Consider the following 27,898-nt stretch of genomic DNA (forward strand, 5'->3'; position numbering starts at 1 on the left):
ATAAATAAATTTTTAAAAAAGAGACTCTCTTTCTGCACTTGTGCCACCTCTGAACATTTCGACAGAAGTTCTCAGTGGGAGTGAGGGCAGACCTCCATTCAGGGCCCCAAACAGTCCTTCCGGGTGAGGCAACACTTCACCTGCAAATCCACTGGAGATGTCAATTCTATCCAGTGCTTCCTCTTCATTGGTGAGACCTGACATAAATTGGGGGACCACCTTGTCAAGCATCTCCCCTCCCACCTCCTCCTTATTCTGCCATCTTTCCCTATCCTTTCCTATCCCGATGAAGGGTCTCGGTCCAAAACGTCAACTGCTGATCTGCCGAATTTCTCCAGCATTTTCTGTGTGTTGCTCTGGATTTCCAGCATCTGCAGAATCTCTTGTTTTTGCTTTCCAAAGTGCTTCCTGTATCGGAACAATGATTCCTGTGACAATGTGCACAGGGGATCAATTCCTTTGAACAACACTTCCTAAACTTAGTATTTCTTTCTTTTCGATCGAGGATAACTTCATGTTTTTCAGAATGTACTGCACTTGTCATGATCTTACTCACCCCCACAGCCTGTCTGTCATTTTAAAACATCATTACACTCACAATACAACTCTAAATCTCACTTCATTTGGTATCATTGTCAAAATTGTAAATGTTAGGTTTGGTGTCATCATCTTGGTCACAGATATGACCGGATACAGTCTGAGGTGTGAGCAATGTCATTACAGAACTCCACACAAATGCAAGTTATAAAGGTTTATTCACTCTTTTTTCTCAGAGGTAGACAGAATGATCTAATACTCCAGTGTACAAAACTTAGACTAACAACAGAGAGTGTTTTGTAATGAGAATTATCTGCACTTCCAGGCAGTCTCACTTCGTTGGTCTACTCTCCTTCGGTCAGATTCCTTCTTCTCCAGCGCTTGACCTTTCCCACCCACTTGGCTTCACCTACCACCTCTCAGCTAGCCTCTTTTCCCTCCCCTCACCTTTTTATTCCGGCACCTTCCCCCTTCCCCCTCAGTCCTGAAGAAGTGTCTTGGTCCAAAACTTTGACTCTCTATTCATTTGTGTAGATGCTGCCTGAGCTGCTGAGTCCCACCAGCACTCTGTTTGTGTTGCTTTGGGTTCCCTGCGCCCACAGACTTTCTCGAGCTTTTAATTCCTGCTGTTAGCTGAACTGACTATTTTGATATTGGACTCCATGAAAACGAGGATCAAACCCACTTTATTTATAAAATATATTACAGGGGGTCCACCTCACAATCAGGGCATCCTGGATTCCAAATAAGCAGTTCCTTCTTTTATACAGTACAGAATGAGATGTTCATAATTTTCCCTGTTAAAGTTCCCAGATTACTGAATGACCACTTTGCATATGTCTTTAATTTCATTAATTGTACCAAGGCCTGCATCATGACTGACAGGAATGAATCAACATTATCACTGCTTTAAACCGTTTCTAATGCCCATCTCTATTCCAAAGCTATCAACCTCAGACTCCCTCGTATTCGATTCTCCACCTCACCATTTTTGTCTTTCACCATTTTCAGAAATCCCTTCCTCCACATGGCTCACACCCTCCCATTTACCCCCAAAAAATTATTTATTGGCTTAGAGATATGACTTGGACAGATCCTTACGGCCAGACGAACTACCCAGCTACTTATCCCGAGTTTAACTGCAGGACAATTTACAAGAGCATTTGACCTGCGAACTGGTATGTCTCTGGGCAGTGGGAGGACTCACGGTAAGAACGGACAAACTTGCTTACACAGGATGCCAGAGTTGATTCTGAACTCCAATGCACTGAACTGTAAGAGTGTTGCTCTATTCCTCTTTTGTTCAAACTCCTCAAATGCTTCTACCTTCTCCACCGATACCATTCGCTTGACCGATTTCCTTTGCCATCTCTCTGCCTCCATGACTTCATTTCTCAGGCCGGCTGCAGAGAATCTTCACTCTGTTCCCCTCATGAGCTCACTGTGTGATGGAGGAACTGTGGGGCAGATCACTCGTGGGCCAGAAGCCAGACAATGGGCCGCATGGCCTGCTGCTGTGTCTGTGATTCTGCAAGCTCTGATTCCTCCTCCAGTCACTGAGCTCACATTCTGACTGCCTCCTCTTGTCTCCTCAGCCAGGACTGGAGCTTCCCCTGCCATCGTGAATGGAGCCCTGGGACACTCGGTTTCCTTGTTTCCTTCGATCCCAGTCAGACAGGACATGGACGAGGTTGTGTGGAAAAGGTCATCACCCAGCACAAAGATAGCACGTTACTTGGAAGGATCGATTAAATACTTTAATACCACTTACAAGAACCGAATAACTCTTCATTCTGGAAACTTCAGCCTGGAAATCCATGATCTAAGGAAAGAGGATGCTGATGAATATGAGGTCATTGTTACAGCAGGAGATTCAGGAAAAGAACGCAGAGAGCGTATCCAACTTAAGGTGTACGGTGAGTAAAACCTCTGTGTAGGGTCCTGGATTAATGGGTGAGGGCAGATCATACGTGTCCCCACTGTCTGCCTGTGTCCACATTTGGGCTCACGGTCCCAGTGCAGTGGGGCTGAGATAGTGCAGGGCTGGGGGACACATCCACTGCATCCCTGGAGATGAGGCCAGTGGCCGTTCAGGGTGATCCTGTGACCCCGAGCCTGTAGAAACAGCACACAGGGAGGAGTGTGATACAAACCCGTACAATTAGAATAGAACCAGAATCAGAATCAGGTTCAATATCACTGGCATATGTCATCAAATTTAGTGTTTTGAGGCAGCGGTACATGATAAAAACACTCCAATTAACAATAAGGAATATATATAAAATTAAATAAACAGTCAAAACAGAGAGCAATGAAAGGAAAATGTAGTGAGGTCGAGTGTATGGGTTCATTGTCCATTCAGAAATCTGATGGCGGAGGGGAAGAAGCTTTTCCTGAAATGATGAGTGTGTGACTTCAGGCTCCTGTACCTCTTCCCTGATGGAGGCAATGAGAAGTGGGCCTGTCCTGGGTGGTGGGGTACTTAATGGTAGATGCCACTTTTTGAAGTTCTGCTCAGTGCTGGGTTGGCTAGTGCCCACGATGGTTGAGTTTACAACTTTCTGTAGTCACAGGATTGTCTGATTAGACATTTACATGAAGGAGCAGGTGTACAAGTGTACCTAGTAAAGTGATCTCCACCTCGCTCAATGTACTGTGCACACCCTGTCCAGGGGCACTTCATAATCTCCCCCAGCCCTGCACTGCCTCGGCCCCACTACACCTCAGCTCCATTTGCCATCGCTCACCCCCGTAGATGTCATTCTCTATTCTGAAGAGTTTCTGCCCAAAGTGTTGGAGAGTTGAGGACACTGATAGCCATGTAAAAGTAGAGTCAGTGCCCTCTTTATTAGATAGGGGAGTGGAACCCGCAGGGTGTGGGGTTCTCCTGCTGGAGCTCGTCCACTTCAAAGTCAAGTCTGGCCATTCTCCTCTGACTGCTCTCACTAACAAGGCACTTTTGCTCACAGATCTGTTGGTCATTAATTTTTTTTGGTTTACACACCCTTCTCTGTAAACCTGAGACTGTTGTGCATGAAAATTCCAGGAAATCAGCAGTTTTGGAGATACTCAAAACACCCCATCAACCATCATTCCACAGTCAAAGATCACATTTCTTCCCCATTCTGATCTTTGGTCTGAACAACAACTTGATCCCTTGACCATGTATTTTATGCATTGAGCTGCTGCCATACACAGAGTGGAGATTCAACAGAACATCAGTCCGTGTGTCCACATGCCTTTAAAACTCAGACCAGACCACTGGGGATTAAACAGGCAAACAGAATGTTATTTATCAGTTAAGGGAAAGAATGTAAGAGCAGGAAGATTCTGCTCCCAGATCAACACACACAGAATGCTGGATGAACTCAGCAGGTCAGGCAACATCTATGGAGAGGGAAAAAGAGTCAACGTTTTCGGCCGAGACCCCCTCATCAGGATTGGAAAGGAAGGGAGAAGAAGATAGGGGGAGTTTGTCAACTTTGCCTCCAACTTCCACCATCAGATTGACAGTCTATTTCTGACCTCTCTCTCCCCTTCCTTGATCTCTGGAGACAGCCTGTTTGCTGACCTCTTCTTGAACCACACTCACCTCCACCTTTCTATCCCAGCTTCTTCCCCTTTCCTATCCAGTCCTGAGGAAGGCCTCCTCTCCATAGATGCTGCCTGACCTGCAGAGTTCTCCAGCATTTTGTGTGTGTTGCTCTGGAGTGTTTAAGATTACACTCTTACTACCAAACAGAGGATTGAATACAAACTCACGAGGACCTGTTTTCCTAGACAGTCAGGTTGACACAAAGCACGAATTTGCGTTGGTGGAGGAGACAGAAGCAAGGGGTTTCTCAAAGAGGGCCAGGACATCTGGGACTTGTTGATGGGTAGGGTGAGAAGGCAGAGACCCTACCATATTGAAACAACACACAGGTGAATTGAGACGCTGTGACCTGCAGGGATGGAGCCACGGTAGGAAGCTGGGATCAAGCTGAATATTAAAATTCACACAAACATTTTTTTACAACTGCGCGGACCCACCATTGTGCTAAGCAGGAAAACTTTAAACAGCCTGGAAGCTTCACAGTACATTAAATTTCTCTTTAATGTGCATACTATGAATATTTAGAAAGTTGAAAAATCACATTCTTTTGATTTTATGAATTGGAAGGATATAATGAAAGACAGTACAACAAAGAAAATCTTTCACATTCTGTAATCTTTCCATAGATGCATTCAATTCCACTTAATGCAGCAACATAGGCTACGTATGCGGGAGTATTTCAGCCACTGAGGGACCACGCACCCCCACAGCTTAGAGTGAACAGTGCCAGACAGATCCATCCCAAATGCCACAGCTGGGATTAGCTGAATATCCGTTTTCTGCTTTATAAAGTAATTGCTGATTCTGAGTGTGGTCTGACCAAGAGAGTCCAAAACTGTGGTTCAAGCAAGGAAGATGGGAACTGGAATTCAGTATGCTTCTCACAATGTGGTCTGAACCAGGGATATGGGTAATAAGGTGGTGGATAGTACTCCCAGTGTGGGTCTGACCCAGGGATATAGAGACAGAACTGTGTACAGTGCTCCCGGTGTGGGTCTGACCCAGGGATATGGAGACTGGAACTGTGCAAGGTGCTCCCAGTGTGGGTCTGACCCAGAGATATAGAGACAGAACTGTGTACAGTGCTCCCAGTGTGGGTCTGACCCAGGGATATAGAGACAGAACTGTGCACGGTGCTCCCAGTGTGGGTCTGACCCAGGGATATGGAGACTGGAACTGTACATGGTGCTCCCAGTGTGGGTCTGACCCAGGGATATGGAGACTGGAACTGTACATGGTGCTCCCAGTATGGGTCTGACCCAGGGATATGGAGACTGGAACTGTGCACGGTGCTCCCAATGTGGGTCTGACCCAGGGATATGGAGACTGGAACTGTACATGGTGCTCCCAGTGTGGGGCTGACCCAGGGATATAGAGACAGAACTGTGCACGGTGCTCCCAGTGTGGGTCTGACCCAGAGATATGGAGACTGGAACTGTACATGGTGCTCCCAGTGTGGGTCTGACCCAGGGATATGGAGACTGGAACTGTACATGGTGCTCCCAGTGTGGGTCTGACCCAGGGATATGGAGACTGGAACTGTACATGGTGCTCCCAGTGTGGGTCTGACCCAGGGATATGGAGACTGGAACTGTGCACGGTGCTCCCAGTGTGGGTCTGAACCAGGGATATAGAGACAGAACTGTGCACGATGCTCCCAGTGTGGGTCTGACCCAGAGATATGGAGACTGGAACTGTACATGGTGCTCCCAGTGTGGGTCTGACCCAGGGATATAGAGACAGAACTGTGTACAGTGCTCCTGGTGTGGTCTGACCCAGGGATATGGAGACTGGAACTGTGCACGATGCTCCCAGTGTGGGTCTGACCCAGGGATATGGAGACTGGAACTGTACATGGTGCTCCCGGTGTGGGTCTGACCCAGGGATATGGAGACTGGAACTGTGCACGGTACTCCCGGTGTGGGTCTGACCCAGGGATATAGAGACTGGAACTGTACATGGTGCTCCCAGTGTGGGTCTGACCCAGGGATATGGAGACTGGAACTGTACATGGTGCTCCCAGTGTGGGTCTGACCCAGGGATATGGAGACTGGAACTGTACATGGTGCTCCCAGTGTGGGTCTGACCCAGGGATATAGAGACAGAACTGTGCACGGTGCTCCCAATGTGGGTCTGACCCAGGGATATGGAGACTGGAACTGTGCATGGTACTCCCGGTGTGGGTCTGACCCAGGGATATGGAGACTGGAACTGTGCACGATTCTCCCAGTGTGGGTTTGACCCAGGGATATGGAGACTGGAACCATACATGGTGCTCCCGGTGTGGGTCTGACCCAGGGATATGGAGACTGGAACTGTACATGGTGCTCCCAGTGTGGGTCTGACCCAGGGATATAGAGACAGAACTGTGCACGGTGCTCCCAGTGTGGGTCTGACCCAGGGATATGGAGACTGGATCTGTACATGGTGCTCCCAGTGTGGGTCTGACCCAGGGATATGGAGACTGGAACTGTACATGGTGCTCCCAGTGTGGGTCTGACCCAGGGATATAGAGACAGAACTGTGTACAGTGCTCCTGGTGTGGTCTGACCCAGGGATATGGAGACTGGAACTGTGCACGATGCTCCCAGTGTGGGTCTGACCCAGGGATATGGAGACTGGAACTGTACATGGTGCTCCCGGTGTGGGTCTGACCCAGGGATATGGAGACTGGAACTGTACATGGTGCTCCCAGTGTGGGTCTGACCCAGGGATATGGAGACTGGAACTGTACATGGTGCTCCCAGTGTGGGTCTGACCCAGGGATATAGAGACAGAACTGTGCACGGTGCTCCCAATGTGGGTCTGACCCAGGGATATGGAGACTGGAACTGTGCATGGTACTCCCGGTGTGGGTCTGACCCAGGGATATGGAGACTGGAACTGTGCACGATTCTCCCAGTGTGGGTTTGACCCAGGGATATGGAGACTGGAACCATACATGGTGCTCCCGGTGTGGGTCTGACCCAGGGATATGGAGACTGGAACTGTACATGGTGCTCCCAGTGTGGGTCTGACCCAGGGATATAGAGACAGAACTGTGCACGGTGCTCCCAGTGTGGGTCTGACCCAGGGATATGGAGACTGGATCTGTACATGGTGCTCCCAGTGTGGGTCTGACCCAGGGATATGGAGACTGGAACTGTACATGGTGCTCCCAGTGTGGGTCTGACCCAGGGATATGGAGACTGGAACTGTACATGGTGCTCCCAGTGTGGGTCTGACCCAGGGATATAGAGACAGAACTGTGCACGGTGCTCCCAATGTGGGTCTGACCCAGGGATATGGAGACTGGAACTGTACATGGTGCTCCCAGTGTGGGTCTGACCCAGGGATATGGACACTGGAACTGTGCACGGTGCTCCCAGTGTGGGTCTGAACCAGGGATATAGAGACAGAACTGTGTACAGTGCTCCCAGTGTGGGTCTGACCCAGGGATATAGAGACAGAACTGTGCACGATGCTCCCAGTGTGGGTCTGACCCAGAGATATGGAGACTGGAACTGTACATGGTGCTCCCAGTGTGGGTCTGACCCAGGGATATAGAGACAGAACTGTGTACAGTGCTCCTGGTGTAGTCTGACCCAGGGATATGGAGACTGGAACTGTGCACGATGCTCCCAGTGTGGGTCTGACCCAGAGATATGGAGACTGGAACTGTACATGGTGCTCCCAGTGTGGGTCTGACCCAGGGATATAGAGACAGAACTGTGTACAGTGCTCCTGGTGTAGTCTGACCCAGGGATATGGAGACTGGAACTGTGCACGATGCTCCCAGTGTGGGTCTGACCCAGGGATATGGAGACTGGAACTGTACATGGTGCTCCCGGTGTGGGTCTGACCCAGGGATATGGAGACTGGAACTGTGCACGGTACTCCCGGTGTGGGTCTGACCCAGGGATATGGAGACTGGAACTGTGCACGATTCTCCCAGTGTGGGTCTGACCCAGGGATATGGAGACTGGAACCGTACACGGTGCTCCCGGTGTGGTCTGACCCAGGGATATGGAGACTGGAACTGTGCACGATGCTCCCGGTGTGGTTTTGACCCAGGGATATGGAGACTGGAACCATACATGGTGCTCCCGGTGTGGGTCTGACCCAGGGATATGGAGACTGGAACCGTACACGGTGCTCCCGGTGTGGTCTGACCCAGGGATATGGAGACTGGAACTGTGCACGATGCTCCCGGTGTGGTTTTGACCCAGGGATATGGAGACTGGAACCATACATGGTGCTCCCGGTGTGGTCTGACCCAGGGATATTGAAAATAAGATTGGGCTCAAAGATCATGGAGTGGAAAGACATATTTGATCCCAATTTAGATAGAACTGATTGTTTTTCTGCTACAAAGAACCAGCCATTAATTTCACTTTCTCATTACTCACATTAATATTTTCTGCATCTAAAGTCATAAAAAGAACAGTCCTTTAGATATACAGCGCAGGAAAAGCCCTGTAGATATACGAACAGAAAAGCCAATCAGATACAGAACAGGAAAAGCCCTGTAGATATACGGAACAGGAAAAGCCCTGTAGATATACGGAACAGGAAAAGCCCTGTAGATATACAGAACAGGAAAAGCCCTGTAGATATACAGAACAGGAAAAAACCTTGTAGATATACAGAACAGGAAAAGCCCTGTAGATATACAGAACAGGAAAAAACCTTGTAGATATACAGAACAGGAAAAGCCCTGTAGATATACAGAACAGGAAAAAACCTTGTAGATATACAGAACAGGAAAAGCCCTGTAGATATACAGAACAGGAAAAAACCTTGTAGATATACAGAACTATTGCAAGGACATGGTGGTGGAATGAGCCCAAGTGCTGAACACGGGCATGGAGGCCGAGTCGGGAGGCGTTGCGGTCGTAGCAAGCATGGAATTGGTGCCGAGGGAGTCTTTACCCGGAGTCTCAGTCTTAGTAGAGAATTTAGGAACGATGCTAGACTTAGAACTGATAGTCCTTGGTACTGTGGAATGAGGTTAGTCATACACGAGTCAACCAACGAACTGGCAGCTCCTTGTTGTGGTCACAGGATTTTTATACTGCATTTGCTGATGGAAAGCAGGTGTTTGTAGTTAGTGAACCTGAGAACGATTGGAACTAAATGAGCTGACTGAGGTCCAATTCCTGAGGAAAATAGCCAGGATGAGTGACCATGACAGTACCCGTCCCTCAGCGGGAGCCTCCAAGCGATCCTCCAGGCCTGTCTGGATGGTCCCGATGAGAATCCTGGATAAGGGAAGGGTCTAGGATGAAGGAGTGGGGGACCCAGGAACGCTCCTCTGGACCGTACCCTTCCTAGTCTACCAGGTATTGGAGACCCCTGCCCTTACGGCGCACATCTAGTAGACTTCGGACGGTGTATGCCGGATGGCTGTCAATGATCCGGGCAGGTGAGGGAGTCTCAGCTGGGGGACACAAGGGGCTGATGGAAACTGGCTTTAACTGAGACACATGAAAAGTTGGGTGTATGTGCACGGATCCTGGCAGCTATAGGCAGACCGCTGTGGGATAGATAACCCTTTCAACCTTGAGTGGTCCCAGGAAGCGAGGGGCGTGTTTCCTATGCAGCTTGACACATCGGGTGCAGATATGGCCGTCCAGGAGGCTGGGAGACTCCAGGACCCCCCGCAACTGACACCGAGCACAGAAAACTGGCCTCACACATGTACTACCTCCTTTCCACAATTAACACAGGTAAACCTACCTCACCTCGTCCCGTTACCGCCAAAGCCCTGTCACTCTGCTGCATCTTACTCCACTGCCAGCTGGATATGGCGGTCTTCTTTATAAACCTTTCACACACTGCTGTCTGACGTCATGTGCCTGCACAGTCTCGCCTCTCTTTTACCCCGAGTAGTAAAAAACTCCCTTTGCTCCGAAAAATCAGCCATTCACTCGCAGCCTTCTTGCTCCAAAATCTTTTTCATCACAACCATCCATGAAAACAGAGGAATGCCCCAAAGACTGTTAAATGTTAGAACCCAAAAATCCCCCCAGCTCCCTGCCCTCCCATGCATAAACAGAGAAAGTCTTTTTGATATATGGAACAGAAAAAGCACTTTAGATATATGTAACAGAAAAACCCATCAGATATATGGAACAGGAAAAGCCCATCAGCTATATGGAACAGGGAAAGCCCTCTAGCCCATGATCACAACACAAAAACACAAAACACAACACAAACAAACAAAAAGCCTTGATCCCAGCTGACCATCTGCCCATTCATACCAATCCACTGCTAATTCCATTTTTAGATCCTCCCACATTCTCATCAACCTGCCCCAGATGCCCCCACTTACATACAGACCAGTGCTAATGTATGTCCAATGTCTAATTAGCTTCCCTAATGACTTTGACATGTGAAGGAAACCGAAGCTCCCGGGAGAAACCAAAGCCGTTACACAGAGAACATACAAATTCCACACGGACACCAGCCAAGATCAGGATTGAACCTCGGTTTCCAGCTCTGCAAAGCTGCAGCTGTACTTGGAACGCTGCCCTTGAGTGAAGGCTGAATCTGTCATCCCAAATTACTGCCCATCACTGCAACTTACTCCCCACTCTGCCTCGTTTCCCCTCTCAGAATGTGAGATGAGAATTAACATCCCCACAGCCCTGGTCTGTGAGCTGATGAATGGGGGAGGAGGTGTGTGACCCAGGATCTCCAGTGTCAGGTTCACTCTGGAACACTGCACACAGTTCCAGTCTAGCTCTGTGCCAGTCACAGTCCCATGGTTACTGCTCTTGGTCCAGATTCAGGACCACTCACAGGAGTGACAAAAGACATGGAACTGAGAGAATTCCAAGCATACAGAGCCATAAACAAGACATAACAGAGTGCTTATGGATGAGCCTGGGTAATTTTTGGGAAAGAGGGCACAGCACATGTGGGAACTTCTTCTAGCAGCAACTGGCTGAACGGAAGATGAGTGAAGTGTTAAACGGGTGGGGGGATATGAGCTGGGATCAGCTTTATGTTCACTTGGGACTGTTCAGCATGGGATGGGGAAGTTGGTGATCGAAGTGTCCACAAAGATCTCCTTTACTCATCTTGCATCTCTCTGTCCCAACCTCAGGACTTGTGTCAGGAGCACACATCACAGTTCAGACCACTGGGATCTGCAACTTCACCTTGACCTGCACCGTGACCTCAGGTGACCCTACCAGCTTCACGTGGTGGTGGGAAGGAGAAACTTTGGTAAATGACAGCACCCCGCACATCCCGGTACTCGGAAATACGCTAGAGGTTCATCACGCTGCAGAGGACGAGGACATTGTGTACAAATGTGAGGCCAGGAACCTCATCAGTTATGAAACGGCAGAGATCCAGCTGAAGGACATCTGCAAATCGGACACATCTGGTGAGTGTCAGAGTAAAGAACCCAGGTTATTCTGAGGGTGTTGTTTCCCTGCAGAGGGAGCTTCAGTCTGTATCGAGCCTGTATCTTGGAAGCGTTAGGTGGGACAGTGTACAGAGAGCTTCACCCTGAATCTAACCTTGTGCTGAGAGTGTGTGGTGGGACAGCAAAGAAGAGCTTTACTCTAGATCTGACTTGTATCTTGGCAGTGTTTGACAGATCACTGGAGAGAGGGGTTTATTCTGTACCCAATATTTTCCCCACTTATTTTAAGCAAAGCTTGATTAAAGCATTTGTCCCATGGCCAGGATGGACCCAGCTTTGTGGAGCCCACTGCTCCTTGAGAATCACCAGCAGACAACGCTTACTTCTTCTAATTTAATGTGCATGAACGGATATATCCTCGGATGATGGGCAGGCTGTGGGTTCAGGTGGAGCTTTTGAAGGGTGAATGGTGAATGGCCACCTTGCTCATGGACAGAATGATGAGGAGGTCTCACTCCCTTCTCACCTGGCCACACATTGTTCAGGGACTAAGTCCAGGCAAACATCAAATACTGAATTGAGACTCACCTTCTTTAACACGGAACACATATTCATCCAGGCTACGAAAGGACAGGGACCCACGAGTCCACAGGTGAATATAAAATTAAAATTCTACTGCACAGCACTGCTTCCACCAGCATACACCCCACCGCAGGTCCCATATAGCTATATCCAGGACACAGAACAATGGCCAGAGATGGGGAGATGACGGTGAACAGTTAGGGTGTACAGGAAATGCCTCTGTGTGGATACAAGGCATTTGCAAGAAGCAGCCCATAATTGTGTAAGACTGTCTCTGAGGACTCTCAGGCCAAGAAGCAATTCCTGGAAAATGGGAGTCTGTCCAGTTGGGAGCAGACAATGGTCATGAGACCCCTTATTGGAATCAGAATCAGGTTTAATATGACTGGCATATGTTGTTTTGTGGTCGCAGTGCAGTCAAGTACTAAGTCACAGTAAGACACTTGTGTATCATTTATATATAGAATATAAAATACATTAAGAAAATTAAACAAGTAGTGCAAAAAGCGAGCAAAACAAATAGTGTGGCAGTGTTCATGAGTTGGTTCACCGTCCATTCAGAAAGCTGATGGTGGAAGGTGTTCCTAAAATGTCTTCATTGATGGCAGCGATGAGATTAGAGCCAGTCCTGGGTAATGAGGATCCTTAATGACGGATGTCTCCTTTGTTGAACCATCACCTTTTGAAGGTGTCCTCAATACTCAGGAGTCTGGTGCCCATGATTGAGCTGGCTGAGATTGCAACCCTCTGCAGCTTTTCCCAATACTTTGCAATGATCCTTCATACCAGATGGTGATGCAACCTGTTAGAATGTCTCCACAGTAAATCTGTAGAAATATGTAGAAATTTCTTATCACGAGGTGACATGGAAACTGAAATCATCCACTAGAAGACTTGGTGCTATACAGCTCCGCTCTTCAAGCATTTCACTCCTTCCCTGTCAAGTCGCAGTACCTGGAGGTAGGGATTCCCCGATTCCAGTGATAGGCAGGCAGCTTTAACAGGGAAACAGGTGCTCGCCACTGGGAACCACGTGTTGTCCTGAGGGCCTGGCGTCATAAATTAACACAGCTGAGAAAGGAGCCCCTCAGCCCTATTTCTGGGGGAAGAAATGCATCAGGAGTAACTACACTCTGGGAAGATGCTCAACATACAGGGATCTACACGGTCCAGAGACAGAGAGCTGCCACCTGGTTTTAGAAGCACACCCGTGACTGACCACTCTCCTCAATCAGGAGTCTCAGAACCATACCAGAAATCCTTGCCACACAGAAAATCCACCATCTGCTTCTGGATCTTGGCGGGAGAGACGTGGGGTGGGAGCAAGGTGATCATGGCATGGAAGTCACCAGTTGGTTTACAACCAGAGCTCAGCCCTTATTGGAAAACACTTGGAACAGTCATGTCTAAAACCCTCGTGGCTGGTGACTTTCAAAAACTACCTCCTATCAATTTGTCAGAGTGGGACCCAGATAAGTTCTCAGTTAGATGAGATGATTGAAAATCAGCTGTCCTCCACCAGTTATATGTCAAAGAGACAATGAGCTGCATCCTATCCACATGCATAGCGGGGTGAGCTTCACCCACACCACATGATCGTCCAAGCATGGTGTCACTATGATGCAGAACACATACACATACACAGGTACAGAGAACCTACTCTTCCAGGAATCCTGACTCTTCCCCTTTCTCAGTTCCTCCATCTCTGCCACATCTGTTCTTATGAAGAGGATTTCCATTCCGGACCATCTGAGATGTTCTTCTTCTTCAAAGAACAGTGTTTCCCTTCCTCCACCATCGATGTTGCCCTCACCCACATCCTCTTCATTTCCCTGTTATCCACCTCAGTCTATCTTCCCGCCACCATATCAGGGATAGAGCTCCCCTTATCCTTCCCTATAACTCCATGGGCCGCCATGTACAGCAGATCATTCTCCATAACTTCCACCATGCTCAACAGGATCCTACCACAAGGCACATCCTCCCTCCTTTCACTCTCTGTTTTCCACAGGGATGGATCTCTCTGAGGGTACCTGGTCCACTTGCCCTTCCCCAATGATCAGCTTCATGGCACTTATCCCTGCAAGCAAAACAAGGGCATCTCCCTTCAGGGCCTCAAACATTCCTTTCAAGTGAGATGACACCTCACCTGTGAGTCTGATGGGCTCATCTGCTCTATCCAGCGCTCCTCGTGCAGCCTCCTCTACATCAGTGAGACCCGATGTAGACTGGGGACTGCTTTGTGTCGCACCTTTGCTCTATCTGTCACAAAAGGCAAGATTCCCTGGAGGCCACCCTTTCAAATCCACACTCCATTTCCGTTCTGACAGTTCGACCATTGGCCTCCTCGACTGTCACGGTGCGAGCTCTCTCAGGTTGGAGAGCAACTCCTGATATTCTGTCTGAGAATCGCATGAAGATCGATTTCTCTAACTTCCTGTAATTTCTCACCCCTCCCTTTCTATAATGTCGGAATTAGGTTTAATATCACCGGCATATATCGTGATATTCGTTAACTGCGGCAGCAGTACAAAACAATATATGATAAATATAGAAAGAAAAATAAATAAGTCCATTACAGTAAGTATATGCATATTGAAGAGAGCAGAAACATAAATAATATAAAAACAAAAAAAGTGAGGTCGTGTTCAAGGGTTCAATGTCCATTTAGGAATCTGATGGCAGAAGGGAAAAAACTGTTCCTGAATCGCTGAGTTTGTGCCTTCAGTCTTCTGTATCTCCTTCCTGATGGGAACAGTGAGAAAAGGGCCTCCGTACCTAGGACATGCCCTGAGGTGCACCAGTGTTGATCACCAGCGAGGTTGAGATATTATCACTAATTTGCACAGATTGTGGTCTTCCAGTTAGGAAGTCGCAGGAGACAGGTAGCTGGGTGACTGTCAGGAAAAGGAAGGGGATTAGACAGAATGAGCAGAGCACCCCTGTGGCCGTGCTCATCAATGATAAGAATACCGTTTTGGATACTGTTGGTAAGGATGACCTACCAGGGACAAGTTGCGGTGATTGCATCTCTGGCACCGAGACTGGACCCTCAGCTCAGAAGGGAAGGAGGGAAAAGAGGAGAGCATTAGTGATAGGGGATTGGATAGTTAGGGGGACAGCTAAGAGGTTCTGTGGAAGAGATCGAGAATCCCGGATGGTCAGTTGCCTCCCTGGTGCCAGGGTCTGCGATATCTCGGATCGAGTTCTCAGTATTCTCAAGAGGGAGGGTGAGCAGCCGGATGTCGTGGTCCATGTAGGTACCAATGACAAGGGTAGAAAGAGTGAGGAGGTCCTGAAAGGTGAGTTTAGGGAGTTAGGCGCCAAATTAAAGGACGTGACTTCCAGGATAGCGATCTCAGGATTGCTACCAGTGCCACATGCAGGTGGGTTTAGAAATAGTAAGATAGCGCAGATCAACATGTGGCTGAAGACATGGTGCAGGAGGGAGGGCTTCAGATTTATAGATAATTGGGCAGTTTTCCAGGGAAGGTGGGACCTGTTCTGGCAGGATGGTTTACATCTGAACTGGAGGGGGGCAAATATTCTTGCAGGTAGGTTTGCTAGAGAGGCTCCAGTGGATTTAAACTTGATACAAGGGGGGAGGGGAACCAGAGTGTAGGAACAGATGAATGGGAGAAGAAAGAAAAAGAAGATAGTAAAATTGTTTGCACCGTTAGAGATAAACAGAGAGGAAGAGGTGGAGAATTTCTTAAATACATTTATTTTAATGCTAGGAGCATTGTAAGAAAGGTGGATGAGCTTAGAGCATGGATTGATACTTGGAAATATCATGTTGTAGCTATTAGTGAAACATGGTTGCAGGAGGGGTGTGATTGGCAACTAAATATTCCTGGATTTTGTTGTTTCAGGTGTGATAGAATCGGAGGGACAAGAGGGGGAGGTGTTGCATTGCTTGTCAGAGAAAATATTACTGCGGTGCTCTGGCAGGATAGATTAGAGAGTCTAGGGAGGCTACTTGGGTGGAATTGAGCAATGGGAAAGGTGTAGTAACACTTATAGGGGTGTATTATAGACCACCTAATGGGGAGCAAGAATTGGAGGAGCAAATTTGTAAGGGGACAGCAGATACTTGTAGTAAGCACAGGGTTGTGATTGTGGGAGATTTTAATTTTCCACACATAGACTGGGAAGCCCACACTGTAAAAGGGCTGGATGGTTTGGAGTTTGTAAAATGTGTGCAGGATAGTTTTTTGCAGCAATACATAGAGGTACCGACTAGAGAAGGGGCAGTGTTGGATCTCCTGTTAGGGAATGAGATAGGTCAGGTGATGGAGGTATGTGTTGTGGAGCACTTCAGGTCCAGTGATCACAATGCCATTAGTTTCAATATAATTATGGAGAAGGATAGGAATGGACCCAGCATTGAGATATTTGATTGGAGAAAGGCTAACTTTGAGGAGATGTGAAAGGATTTAGAAGGAGTGGATTGTTTTATGGGAAGGATGTAATAGAGAGATGGAGGTCATTTAAAGGTGAAATTTTGAGAGTACAGAATCTTTATGTTCATGTTAGGTTGAAAAGAAAGGTTAAAAGTTTCAGATTCAGATTCAGATTCAGTTTATTGTCATTTAGAAACCACAAATGCAATGCAGTTAAAAAATGAGACAACGTTCCTCCAGAATATCACAAAAACGCATGACAGAACAGACTACACCAGAAAATCCACATAACATTTGGCAATCCCCAATCCAGAGTACGGAGAGGCTGCTGCATATTATTATCATGCTACCATCTTAACACATTCCCCGGAAAGGAGCTCCAATCCCACCAGACAAACAAAACCAAAAACTAAAGCTACAAGACCTGCACAAAACCACATAGTTACAACAGTGCAAACAATAGCATAATTGATAAAAAAACAGACCATGGGCACAGTAAAAATAGTCCAAAGAAGTTAAAAGACTATAAGTCTGAAAGAAACCACCACACAGTTTCCACAAGTTCTCAGGGTCCCGATTGACTCGTCATCCCACGCTGGCGGCAGAAGGGAATACCCCCGCTATGGACTTCCACGGCTCCGCCCGACTCAGCCTCGCACACGCAGCACACAATGAAAGCACTGCCGGACCCAGTCTTGCAGACACAGCACACAGTAAAAGCGACCTGATCACAGCGGACTCCGAGTCCGTTGAAACTCTGAGCCTCTGACCATCCCCTCCAGCACAGCTTCTCCAAGTACCATCCTCTGCCGTGTGTATTAAGATGCCCCCGCCAATGGCCATCGGCAACGTGACCCCGAGGACTGGGGGCCTGTTCTTCCCAGCAGAGAACCAGACCTCACTGCAGCAGCAGCAATGAAGAAGGTCTTCCTGGAGATTTCCAGATGTTCCTCCGTGCTCCCACGTCCGTTTTCAACCAATTATGATTGCGCACAGCACCCTGCTTCACAAATAACAGATAATCAGCTCCGGAGTAGTCACTGCAAGCTGTGTCGCGCCGCCGTCTTGGATGTCATGGTTTGAGAGAGCCATGGTTTTCAAGGGATATTGGAAACTTGGTTCAGAAAAAGAGAGAGATCTACAAGAAATATAGGCAGCATGGAGTAAATGAGGTGCTTGAGGAAGATAAAGAATGCAAAAAGAATCTTAAGAAAGAAATTAGAAAAGCTAAAAGAAGATACAAGGTTGCTTTGGCAAATAAGGTGAAAATAAATCCAAAGGGTTTCTACAGTTATATTAATAGCAAAAGGATAGTGAGGGATAAAATTGGTCCCTTAGAGAATCAGAGTGGACAACTATGTGTGGAGCCAAAAGAGATGGGGGAGATTTTGAACAATTTCTTTTCTTCGGTATTCACTAAGGAGAAGGATATTGAATTATGTAAGGTAAGGGGAACATGTAGGGTAGTTATGGAAACTATGATGATTAAAGAAGAGGAAGTACTGGTGCTTTTAAAGAATATAAAAGTGGATAAGTCTCCAGGTCCTGACAGGATCTTCCCTCGGACCTTGAGGGAAGTTAATGTAGAAATATCAGGGGCTCTGACATAAATATCTCAAATGTCATTTGAAATGGGATGGTGCCAGAGGATCGGCGTATTGCTCATGTTGTTCCATTGTTTAAAAAGGGTTCTAAGAGTAAACCTAGCAATTATTGGCCTGTAAGTTTGATATTAGTGGTGGGTAAATTAATGGAAAGTATTCTTAGAGATGGTATGTATAATTATCTGGATAGGGTCTGATTAGGAACAGTCAACATGGATTTGTACGTGGAAGGTCATGTTTGACAAATCTTATTGAATTTTTTGAAGAGGTTACTAGGAAAGTTGATGAGGGTAAAGCAGTGGATGTTGTCTATATGGACTTCAGTAAAGCCTTTGACAAGGTTCTGCACGGAAGGTTAGTTAGGAAGGTTCAATCATTAGGTATTAATATTGAAGTAGTAAAATGGATTGAACAGTGGTTGGATGGGAGATACCAGAGAGTAGTGGTGGATAACTGTTTGTCAGGTTGGAGGCCGGTGATTAGTGGTGTGCCTCAGGGATCTATACTGGATCCAATGTTGTTTGTCATTTACATTAATGATCTGCATGATAAGGTGGTAAATTGGATTAGTAAGTATGCAGATGATACTAAGATAGGTGGCGTTGTGGATAATGTAGTAGGTTTTCAAAGCTTGCGGAAAGATTTAGCCAGTTAGAAGAGTAGGCTGAAAGGTGGCAGATGGAGTTTAATGCTGATAAGTGTGAGGTGCTACATTTTGGTAGGACTAATCAAAATAGGACATGCATGGTAAATTGTAGGGCATTGAAGAATACGGTAGAACAGATTGATCTAGGAATAATGGTGCATAGTTCCCTGAAGGTGGAATCTCATGTGGATAGGGTGGTGAAGAAATCTTTTGGTATGCTGGCCTTTATAAATCAGAGCATTGATTATAGGAGTTGGGATGTAATGTTAAAATTGTACAAGGCATTGGTAAGGCCAAATTTGGAGTATTGTGTACAGATCTGGTCACCGAATTATAGGAAAGATTTCAACAAAATAGAGAGAGTACAGAGAAGATTTACTAGAATGTTACCTAGGTTTCAGCACCTAAGTTACAGAGAATGGTTGAACAAGTTATGTCTTTATTCTCTGGAGCATAGAAGGTTGAGGGGGGACTTAATAGAGGTATTTAAAATAATGTGGGGGATAGATAGAGCTGACATGGATAGGCTTTTTCCACTGAGAGTAGGGGAGATTCAAACAAGAGGACATGAGTTGAGAGCTAGGGGGCAAAAGTTTGGGGGTAACACAAGGGGTAACTTCTTTACTCAGAGAGTGGTAGCTGTGTGGAACGAGTTTCCAGTAGAAGTTGTAGAGGCAGTTCGATATTGTCATTTAAAGTAAAATTGGATAGGTATATGGAAAGGAATGGAGGGTTATGGGCTGAGTGCAGGTCAGTGGGATTAGGTGAGAGTAAGCGTTCGGCACGGACTAGAAGGGCCGAGATGGCCTGTTTCCGTGCTGTAATTGTTATATGTTTATATCTGTAGTTGGGAAAATGCTTGAAGCTATCATTAAATAAGAAATAGCAAAAGCAGGTCCTGTTTGACAAACTTACTGGAGTTCTTTGAGGATATAATGAGTGCAGTGGATAGAAGCGAATAGATGGATGTTATTTAATTGGATTTCCAGAGGACGTTCAATAAGGTGCCACATAAAAGACTTATCCATAAGATAAGGAAGCATAGGGTTGGGTTGGTGTATTAGCATGGATAGAGGAGAAAGCAGAAATAGAAAGCAGAGAGTTGGAATATATGGGTGTTACTCTGGTTGGCAATCAGTGGTGGGTGGTGTACCACAGGGGTCGGTGCTGTGCTTGCAACTGTTCACGATATACATTAACAATCTGAAAGAGGGGACCAAGTGTAGTGTATCTAAGTTTGCTGATGATACTAAATTCAGTGGAAAAGCAAATTGTGCAGAAGATACGGAGAATCTGCAGAGTGATATAGATAGGTGAGTGGGCAAGTGTCTGGCAGACTGAGTCATCCACTTTAGAAGGAAAAATGGAAGATCAGATTATTATTTAAATGGTAAAAATTGCAGCATGCTGCTGTGCAGAGGAACTTGGGAGTGCTTGTGCATGAATTACAAAAGGTTGGTTTGCAGGTACAGCAGACTATCAAGAAGGCAAATGGAATGTTGGCCTCCATTGCTAGAGGGATTGAATTTAAGACCAGGGAGGCTACGCTGCAACTGTACAGGGTGCCGGTGAGGCCACACCCTGAGTACTGTGTGCAATTCTGGTCTCCTTACTTGAAGAAGGATATACCGCTTTGGAGTTGGTGCAGAGGAAGTTCACCTGGTTGATTGCAGAGACAAAGATGTTAGACTATTAGGAAAGATTGAGTCTCCTGGGACTGTACTCACCGGAATTCAAAGGATGAGAGGAGATCTTATAGCAACAGATAAAATAGGGAAGTTGTTTCCACTGGTATGTGACACTAGAACTAGGGGACATAGCCTCAAGATTCGGAGGAGTAAATTTAGGACGGAGATGAGGAGGAACTACTTTTCACAGAGACTAGTGAGACTGTGGAATTCTCTGCCCAACGAAACAGTGGAGGTTACCTCAGTAAATATATTTAAGACAAGTTTGGATAGATTTTTGCATGGTAGAGGAATTAAGGGTTAAAAGGAAAAGGCAGGTAGGTGGAGCTGAGTCCATGGCCAGATCAGCCATCTTATTGAATGGCGGAGCAGGCTCAACAGGCCAGATGGCCGACTCCTGCTCTTATTTCTTATGATCTTATGTTTATGCTGTTGGGTTTGACTTTGTAGGAAATAATACCCTGCAAATCCTGCCAGATTTGACATGCATCTGATCTCGTCTCCAACCTCACACAAAAACATCTCTTTGCTCTTGAAATAGCCCCCTGCATCATACGTGGCTTTCTTGTACAGACCTGGCTCCCCAGACTTAAATGCCACAGACCTCGTCCTTAGCAGACAGCGAATCTCCTGATTCACCCATGGCTTTTGGTTTGGGATTATACAGTATGCTCTCATAGGCAAACACTTATCCACACAGGTTTTAATGAAGTTGGTAACAACTGCAGCTTACACATCCAGGCTTGAAGATGAATCCCTGAATACAGTCCAGTCCACCGATTCAAAGCAGTTCTGTAGGCGCTCCTGTGCTTCCCTGGCCCAAACCTTCTTGGTCCTCACGACTGGTGTTGCAGTCTTCACTCTCTGTCTATACTCAAGGAGTAGAAGTACAGCCAGGTGATCAGACTTCCCGAAGTGAGGGCGTGAAATAGCACGGTAGGCATTCTTAATGGTGGTGTAACAGTGGTCCAGTGTGTTTATGATTTGTTGAAGATAATTATTTAGTGACTTTTTCAAGCTGGCCTGGTTAAAACCCCCAAAATGATTCCATTTCCCATTTGGCTTTCCTCTTACCCCTTCTCCTCACTTCCCTTCAGTTCCCTCCTCCTTCCCTTCTCCCATAGGCTACTCTGCTCTCCTATCAGATTCCTTCTCTTTCTACTATCTACTTTTTCCATTTCTCACCTGAACAGTGCATGGCAAGTTGCTCGATGTGCTGATCTATCCGAGGCCACCAGACAAAGCTTCAAGTCAAAGCTTTCACTTTGACCACATTTAGATGACCGGCATGTAGGTCCTCCAACACTCCAGCTGTCAGCTTGGATGGTACAACAACTCTCAATCCCCACACAAGGAAAACTCCATCAAGGACAAGTTCATCCCAGTGCTGGTAAAAATGTGGGGACTGGAATTTCTGCAGCACACTCCAGTCATTTTGGGTGGCCATGTAGATCAGAGATCTTTTCTGGTTTCCCTTTGGATCAGCTCTGCTGTAACAGGCAGACGTTCGATTTGCATGAGGGTGAATGCATCAAAGGATGTGTCCTCTTATGTAAATTTTGCAGCTAGTTCCTTTTCTAAGGGTAAACAGGACAATCAATCAGCATTTCCATGATTAATCATTCTCTTGTAGTCAATGTTCTAATTGTGTCTTACAAGAATCAGAGCCCATCTCAGCATTTCTGCTGCTGCTGTTAGTGGAACACCCGTCTGTGGATTGAAAATGGACACCAGTGGTTGATGATCAGTAATGAGGGTGAACTCTCACCATACAAGTACTGGTTGAAATGTTTTACACCCCAAACCGGATTCAACGCCTCTGTCAATCTGCATGATTTTTATCTGCAGCGGTTAGGGAGCGTGATGCAAAGCCTACATCACTCAGAACATGTGACATGATTACACCTATTCTGTAAGGTGAGGCATCATGGGTAGGCTTCACTGGATGATGTGGATAACCCTCTCACTGAGGCTTCTAACCAACTTGTTTCATAGGCTAACTCTGGCCAACAGCCACATAACTCAGTATTGCATGCGTAATGGTGAGAACACATTACTTCAATAAGCAATACATACCTAGGGCTGGTATGATTCAGGTTTAACCAAATAGGAAAGTTGAATGTTCCCCTCAGGGAATGCAGATTTGCGGTGAATGTTTTCCCGTGCCAAAGTGTCGTTTGCCAGGAAATAACAGACCTTACAAAGAACAAAGAACATTACAGCACAGTATAGACTATTCGGCCCACAATGTTGTGCCGACCCTTAAACCTTGCCCCCATATAACCCTCCACCTTAAATTCCTCCATATACCTGTCCAGTAGTCTCTTAAACTTCACTACTGTATCTGCCTCCACCACTGACGCAGGCAGTGCATTCCACGCTCCAACCACTCTCTGAGTAAAAAACCTTTCTCTAATATCCATCTTGAACTTCCCACCCCTTACCTTAAAGCCACGTCCCCTTGTGGTGCCCTGGGGAAGAGGCACTTGTTGTACTCTCTATCTATTCCTCTTAATACCACCACCAGTATTGGGTTGATGGTGACCTTTAAATCAGCACAGATCCTGATAGACCTATTCTTGGCTGCTGGACCACTGGCGTTACCCATGGACTCCAGGCAACCTTGGAAAGAACTCCTTCTGCCTCTATGTGATTTATACCTTACACCAGCATAAACTTACAGTGCAAGTATATTTACAGATATTTCAACTTTAACAAACATTTCATAGTAAAAGTTAAGAAAAAAGGGACCATTACAGTTAAACCAGACTAACTGTGCACATAAACATCAGAGCTCGTTTCTAAAGTAGTTGGGTGTATCGCTTTACTCACGGTGTTGAACCCACGTCACCAGCCACTGGTCGAACTTCCCTCAAAAAATGTTACAAACAAACTGGCTAACTCCTCCTCTTTGCTATTCATCTGCACATTCTTGCAACAGGGTCTCCCCTTCAGGCGGGATTCTGCGAGTGTCTTCCCCTGTGTTCTTCTCCACACTTTCTTCTTCCAACATCAGCCAAATCAAAGCCAGCCCACTGTTCCTCAGAAGTCTGATCCTAGCCAGCTCTCTCAAATATTTCATGGCATCCCACTGAACAGACTTACAACCTGTTACAAGGCCAACTCCACTGGCTGACGTAACATTCCTAAGTTGAACAAATGGCTCCTTATCTCAGCTGAAGCCAAAAACACTTATGTACGAAGCTTAACTAACTGAGCACACCGTGTTTGCAGAAAAACTGCTAAAATAAAATACCTCACAGCATAAGTGAAGAAATACAATAAAACATGTTCAAAACCAGGGCATTAAATGTGAGTACAGTGTCCAATGTCACCAGTTCCTTTGCCTTTTTGGAAATCCACCTCACATTGCTTTCTCCATTGCCATTTCTTCATAATCTGTAGTAATGAGTCCAAGGGGTGGAGCACAGTAGCAGGAACCTGTAATAGTAATTGACAAATCATAAAAAAGTACTACAACCGAGATACGTCCTTTGGCCTTGGGACATCCACCACTGCATGAATTTTCCCAGCACACTTGTGTAAGTCTTGTGTGTCAATTGTGTGACCAGAGTAAGTGATGCTCAGTTTGAAGAATTCATACTTGTGTCATTCTCTGAACCCATAAATTTTTGATGTTTTTAACACTGTCTTGAGATTTTGGAGATAGATGCTCCTTCTTATCCTCATTGGTAACAATTAAGCCACTCTGGTAACACTGAGTGCCTGGGCAGCCTTGCAGCACCTGGTCCAGAGCTTTCTGCCAGTGTACAGCTGCAGATGCTACTCCAGAAATACCCCTATTATAGTGATAAAGCCCTTTGTGTGTGTTCATGGTGAGAAACACTTTGGACTCTTCTTCCATCTCCTTCTGTGCTTAGGCCTCAGCTGTCCACTTTGCTGAAATGTTTCCCTCCAGGTGGGTTTGCAAAGATATCCTCTATCCTGGGCAGAGGGTATCGATCTACTTTCAGTATTGGGTTGATGGTGACCTTTAAATCAGCACAGATCCTGATAGACCTATTCTTGGCTGGACCGCTGGTGTTACCCATGGACTCCAGGCAACCTTCGAAAGAACTCCTTCTGCCTCTATGCGATCTAGCTCACTGGCTACTTTGTCACAGATGGTATAAGAAACTGGGCAGACTTTGTAAAACTTCATTTAATGCTGTTTTACCCCTTGATATGTTCATTCAGGTGTGTGAAGGTATTCTTTCTGGTTCAAGAGTACCCCCCCACCCCCACTCCCGGTTCAAGACCAGAGGGAATAACTGGTGGTTGAGGGGTAATAAATTCTTGAACCTGGTGGGATATGTCCTGAGGCCCCTGTACCTGTAAACTAACCCCATCTGCTTATACAATGTCCATATCCTTCTGTTTTCCTTATATTCACGTGCCTATCTAAACATCTCTTACAGTCCCTGATGTATCTGCTTCTACCTCCACTCAGCACAGCTTATTTTAGGCGTTCAGTACTTTCAGTGGTATATTATTAAAAGAGAGAGAGAAAAAACTTTCCTCTCACATCTGATTTAAAATTCACCTCTCTCACTTTAAATTATCTCCTCTACTGCAACCCCCGGTAAAGATTTTGCTGCTGAGGTTGTAGGGTATTTCATTGAATGGTTTTCTGTGGAAGCAGTGTGTGCTGCTGGAAGTGTTTGGGTTAGGATGCTTAGGAATCTTGTGTCATCCAATCAGGATGATGAAACTGGGAGAAGGTTCCAGAGAATGCTGGGGGAAAGGTTTTGTGAGCGAAACTGAGGTGGGTCAAGGTTTTTTCGGTAGAAGATGGAGAGAGAAGCTCAAGAGAACTGGCCATAGGATTTGGTCCGATGGGATTGCGCAGTCTGATAGAGCCCAAGAGGGGGAATTCTAGTGGTGATTGGTGAAAATGAGTCAGGACTCTCAGTACATCAGAAGGTTTGAGCTCCAACCTGTGCTCATTTGACAGTCTAATAATGATGGGTCCTTTTGTTTTCTTTCTTTTCTTTACTAACTGTTTGGTTAAGTTAACATTCATAAATATACTTTCTTTATAATTTTGTGCAGTGTGCATTCTGTTATTTTTTTGCCACCGGGCGATTGCGTGGGAGCAGTAATTACACAGTGTTCACAGAAATTGGGGTTTGGGTGGGCGAGACATGCCAACTTCCCAGGTTTGATGGGACTAAAGTTATATCGACCCTAGACATGCGGAGTCTGGAAAGGTGGTTTCCTCACCGCTGAGTCCGGTGGCTGTTAACGAGGGGTTAACGAGCCGCGTCTCTAGAAACGCCCAGTCAAAAGGGATTTCATTGTGGGGGCTATCGTCCCAGATTGAATTTGTTGAAGTGATTAACACATAGAAAATGCTGAGTTCCTCCAGCACGTGCAGATTTTCTCTTGTTTGTGTTGAGAATTGATTAAGTGGGTTTGTGTTTCAGCCTGTGTTAAACTATTATCCAGGAAAGTGATTAAGACATGAGGCAGGGATTAAGCATTGGTGCGATCTAAAGTGATCACACATAACTAAGGCTTGTGTTCTGAGCGGCATCGATATCCACAGCCCAGATGAATTGTTGATTAGGGTTTTCAGTGCCGTCAAAGTATTAGGGAAAGATACGATCACTGTTAAAGTATTAGTGAAAGATACGATCACTGTCAAAGTATTAGGGAAAGATACGATCACTGTTAAAGTATTAGGGAAAGATACGATCACTGTTAAAGTATTAGTGAAAGATACGATCACTGTCAAAGTATTAGGGAAAGATACGATCACTGTTAAAGTATTAGTGAAAGATACGATCACTGTTAAAGTATTAGGGAAAGATACGATCACTGTTAAAGTATTAGTGAAAGATACGATCACTGTTAAAGTATTAGTGAAAGATACGATCACTGTCAAAGTATTAGGGAAAGATACGATCACTGTTAAAGTATTAGGGAAAGATACGATCACTGTCAAAGTATTAGGGAAAGATACGATCACCGTCAAAGTATTAGGGAAAGGTACGATCACTGTTAAAGTATTAGGGAAAGATACGATCACCGTTAAAGTATTAGGGAAAGGTACGATCACTGTCAAAGTATTAGGGAAAGATACGATCACCGTTAAAGTATTAGGGAAAGGTACGATCACTGTCAAAGTATTAGGGAAAGGTACGATCACTGTTAAAGTATTAGGGAAAGATACGATCACTGTCAAAGTATTAGGGAAAGATACGATCACTGTTAAAGTATTAGGGAAAGATACGATCACCGTCAAAGTATTAGGGAAAGATACGATCACTGTTAAAGTATTAGTGAAAGATACGATCACTGTTAAAGTATTAGGGAAAGATACGATCACCGTCAAAGTATTAGGGAAAGATATGATCACTGTTAAAGTATTAGGGAAAGATACGATCACTGTCAAAGTATTAGGGAAAGATACGATCACTGTTAAAGTATTAGGGAAAGATACGATCACCGTTAAAGTATTAGGGAAAGATACGATCACTGTCAAAGTATTAGGGAAAGATACGATCACTGTTAAAGTATTAGGGAAAGATACGATCACTGTTAAAGTATTAGGGAAAGATACGATCACTGTCAAAGTATTAGGGAAAGCTACCATCACTGTTAAAGTATTAGGGAAAGGTACGATCACTGTTAAAGTATTAGGGAAAGCTACGATCACTGTTAAAGTATTAGGGAAAGCTATGATCACCGTCAAAGTATTAGGGAAAGCTACGATCACCGTCAAAGTATTAGGGAAAGATACGATCACCGTCAAAGTATTAGGGAAAGATACGATCACCGTTAAAGTATTAGGGAAAGCTATGATCACCGTCAAAGTATTAGGGAAAGGTACGGTCACCGTTAAAGTATTAGGGAAAGATACGATCACCGTCAAAGTATTAGTGAAAGATACGATCACTGTTAAAGTATTAGGGAAAGATACGATCACCGTTAAAGTATTAGGGAAAGATACGATCACTGTTAAAGTATTAGGGAAAGATACGATCACTGTTAAAGTATTAGTGAAAGATACGATCACTGTTAAAGTATTAGGGAAAGATACGATCACCGTCAAAGTATTAGGGAAAGATATGATCACTGTTAAAGTATTAGGGAAAGATACGATCACTGTCAAAGTATTAGGGAAAGATACGATCACTGTTAAAGTATTAGGGAAAGATACGATCACCGTTAAAGTATTAGGGAAAGATACGATCACTGTCAAAGTATTAGGGAAAGATACGATCACTGTTAAAGTATTAGGGAAAGATACGATCACTGTTAAAGTATTAGGGAAAGATACGATCACTGTCAAAGTATTAGGGAAAGCTACCATCACTGTTAAAGTATTAGGGAAAGGTACGATCACTGTTAAAGTATTAGGGAAAGCTACGATCACTGTTAAAGTATTAGGGAAAGCTATGATCACCGTCAAAGTATTAGGGAAAGCTACGATCACCGTCAAAGTATTAGGGAAAGATACGATCACCGTCAAAGTATTAGG

The 27,898-nt window shown here is 45.6% G+C and overlaps 1 protein-coding gene across 1 annotated transcript in view; it reads left to right on the forward strand.

The window, feature by feature from the left end:
* The window catches only part of LOC140732507 (SLAM family member 8-like), a 68,845-nt gene that overhangs the window by 35,833 nt on the left and 5,114 nt on the right, over positions 1 to 27,898 (forward strand). Inside the window, exons 2-3 of the mRNA XM_073055274.1 lie at positions 2,133 to 2,453; positions 11,223 to 11,507. Coding sequence (XP_072911375.1) covers positions 2,133 to 2,453; positions 11,223 to 11,507 — 606 coding nt within the window. The remainder of the gene's footprint in view (positions 1 to 2,132; positions 2,454 to 11,222; positions 11,508 to 27,898) is intronic.

This window comes from Hemitrygon akajei, chromosome 8 (assembly GCF_048418815.1).
Source record: "Hemitrygon akajei chromosome 8, sHemAka1.3, whole genome shotgun sequence".
NCBI lineage: Eukaryota > Metazoa > Chordata > Chondrichthyes > Myliobatiformes > Dasyatidae > Hemitrygon > Hemitrygon akajei.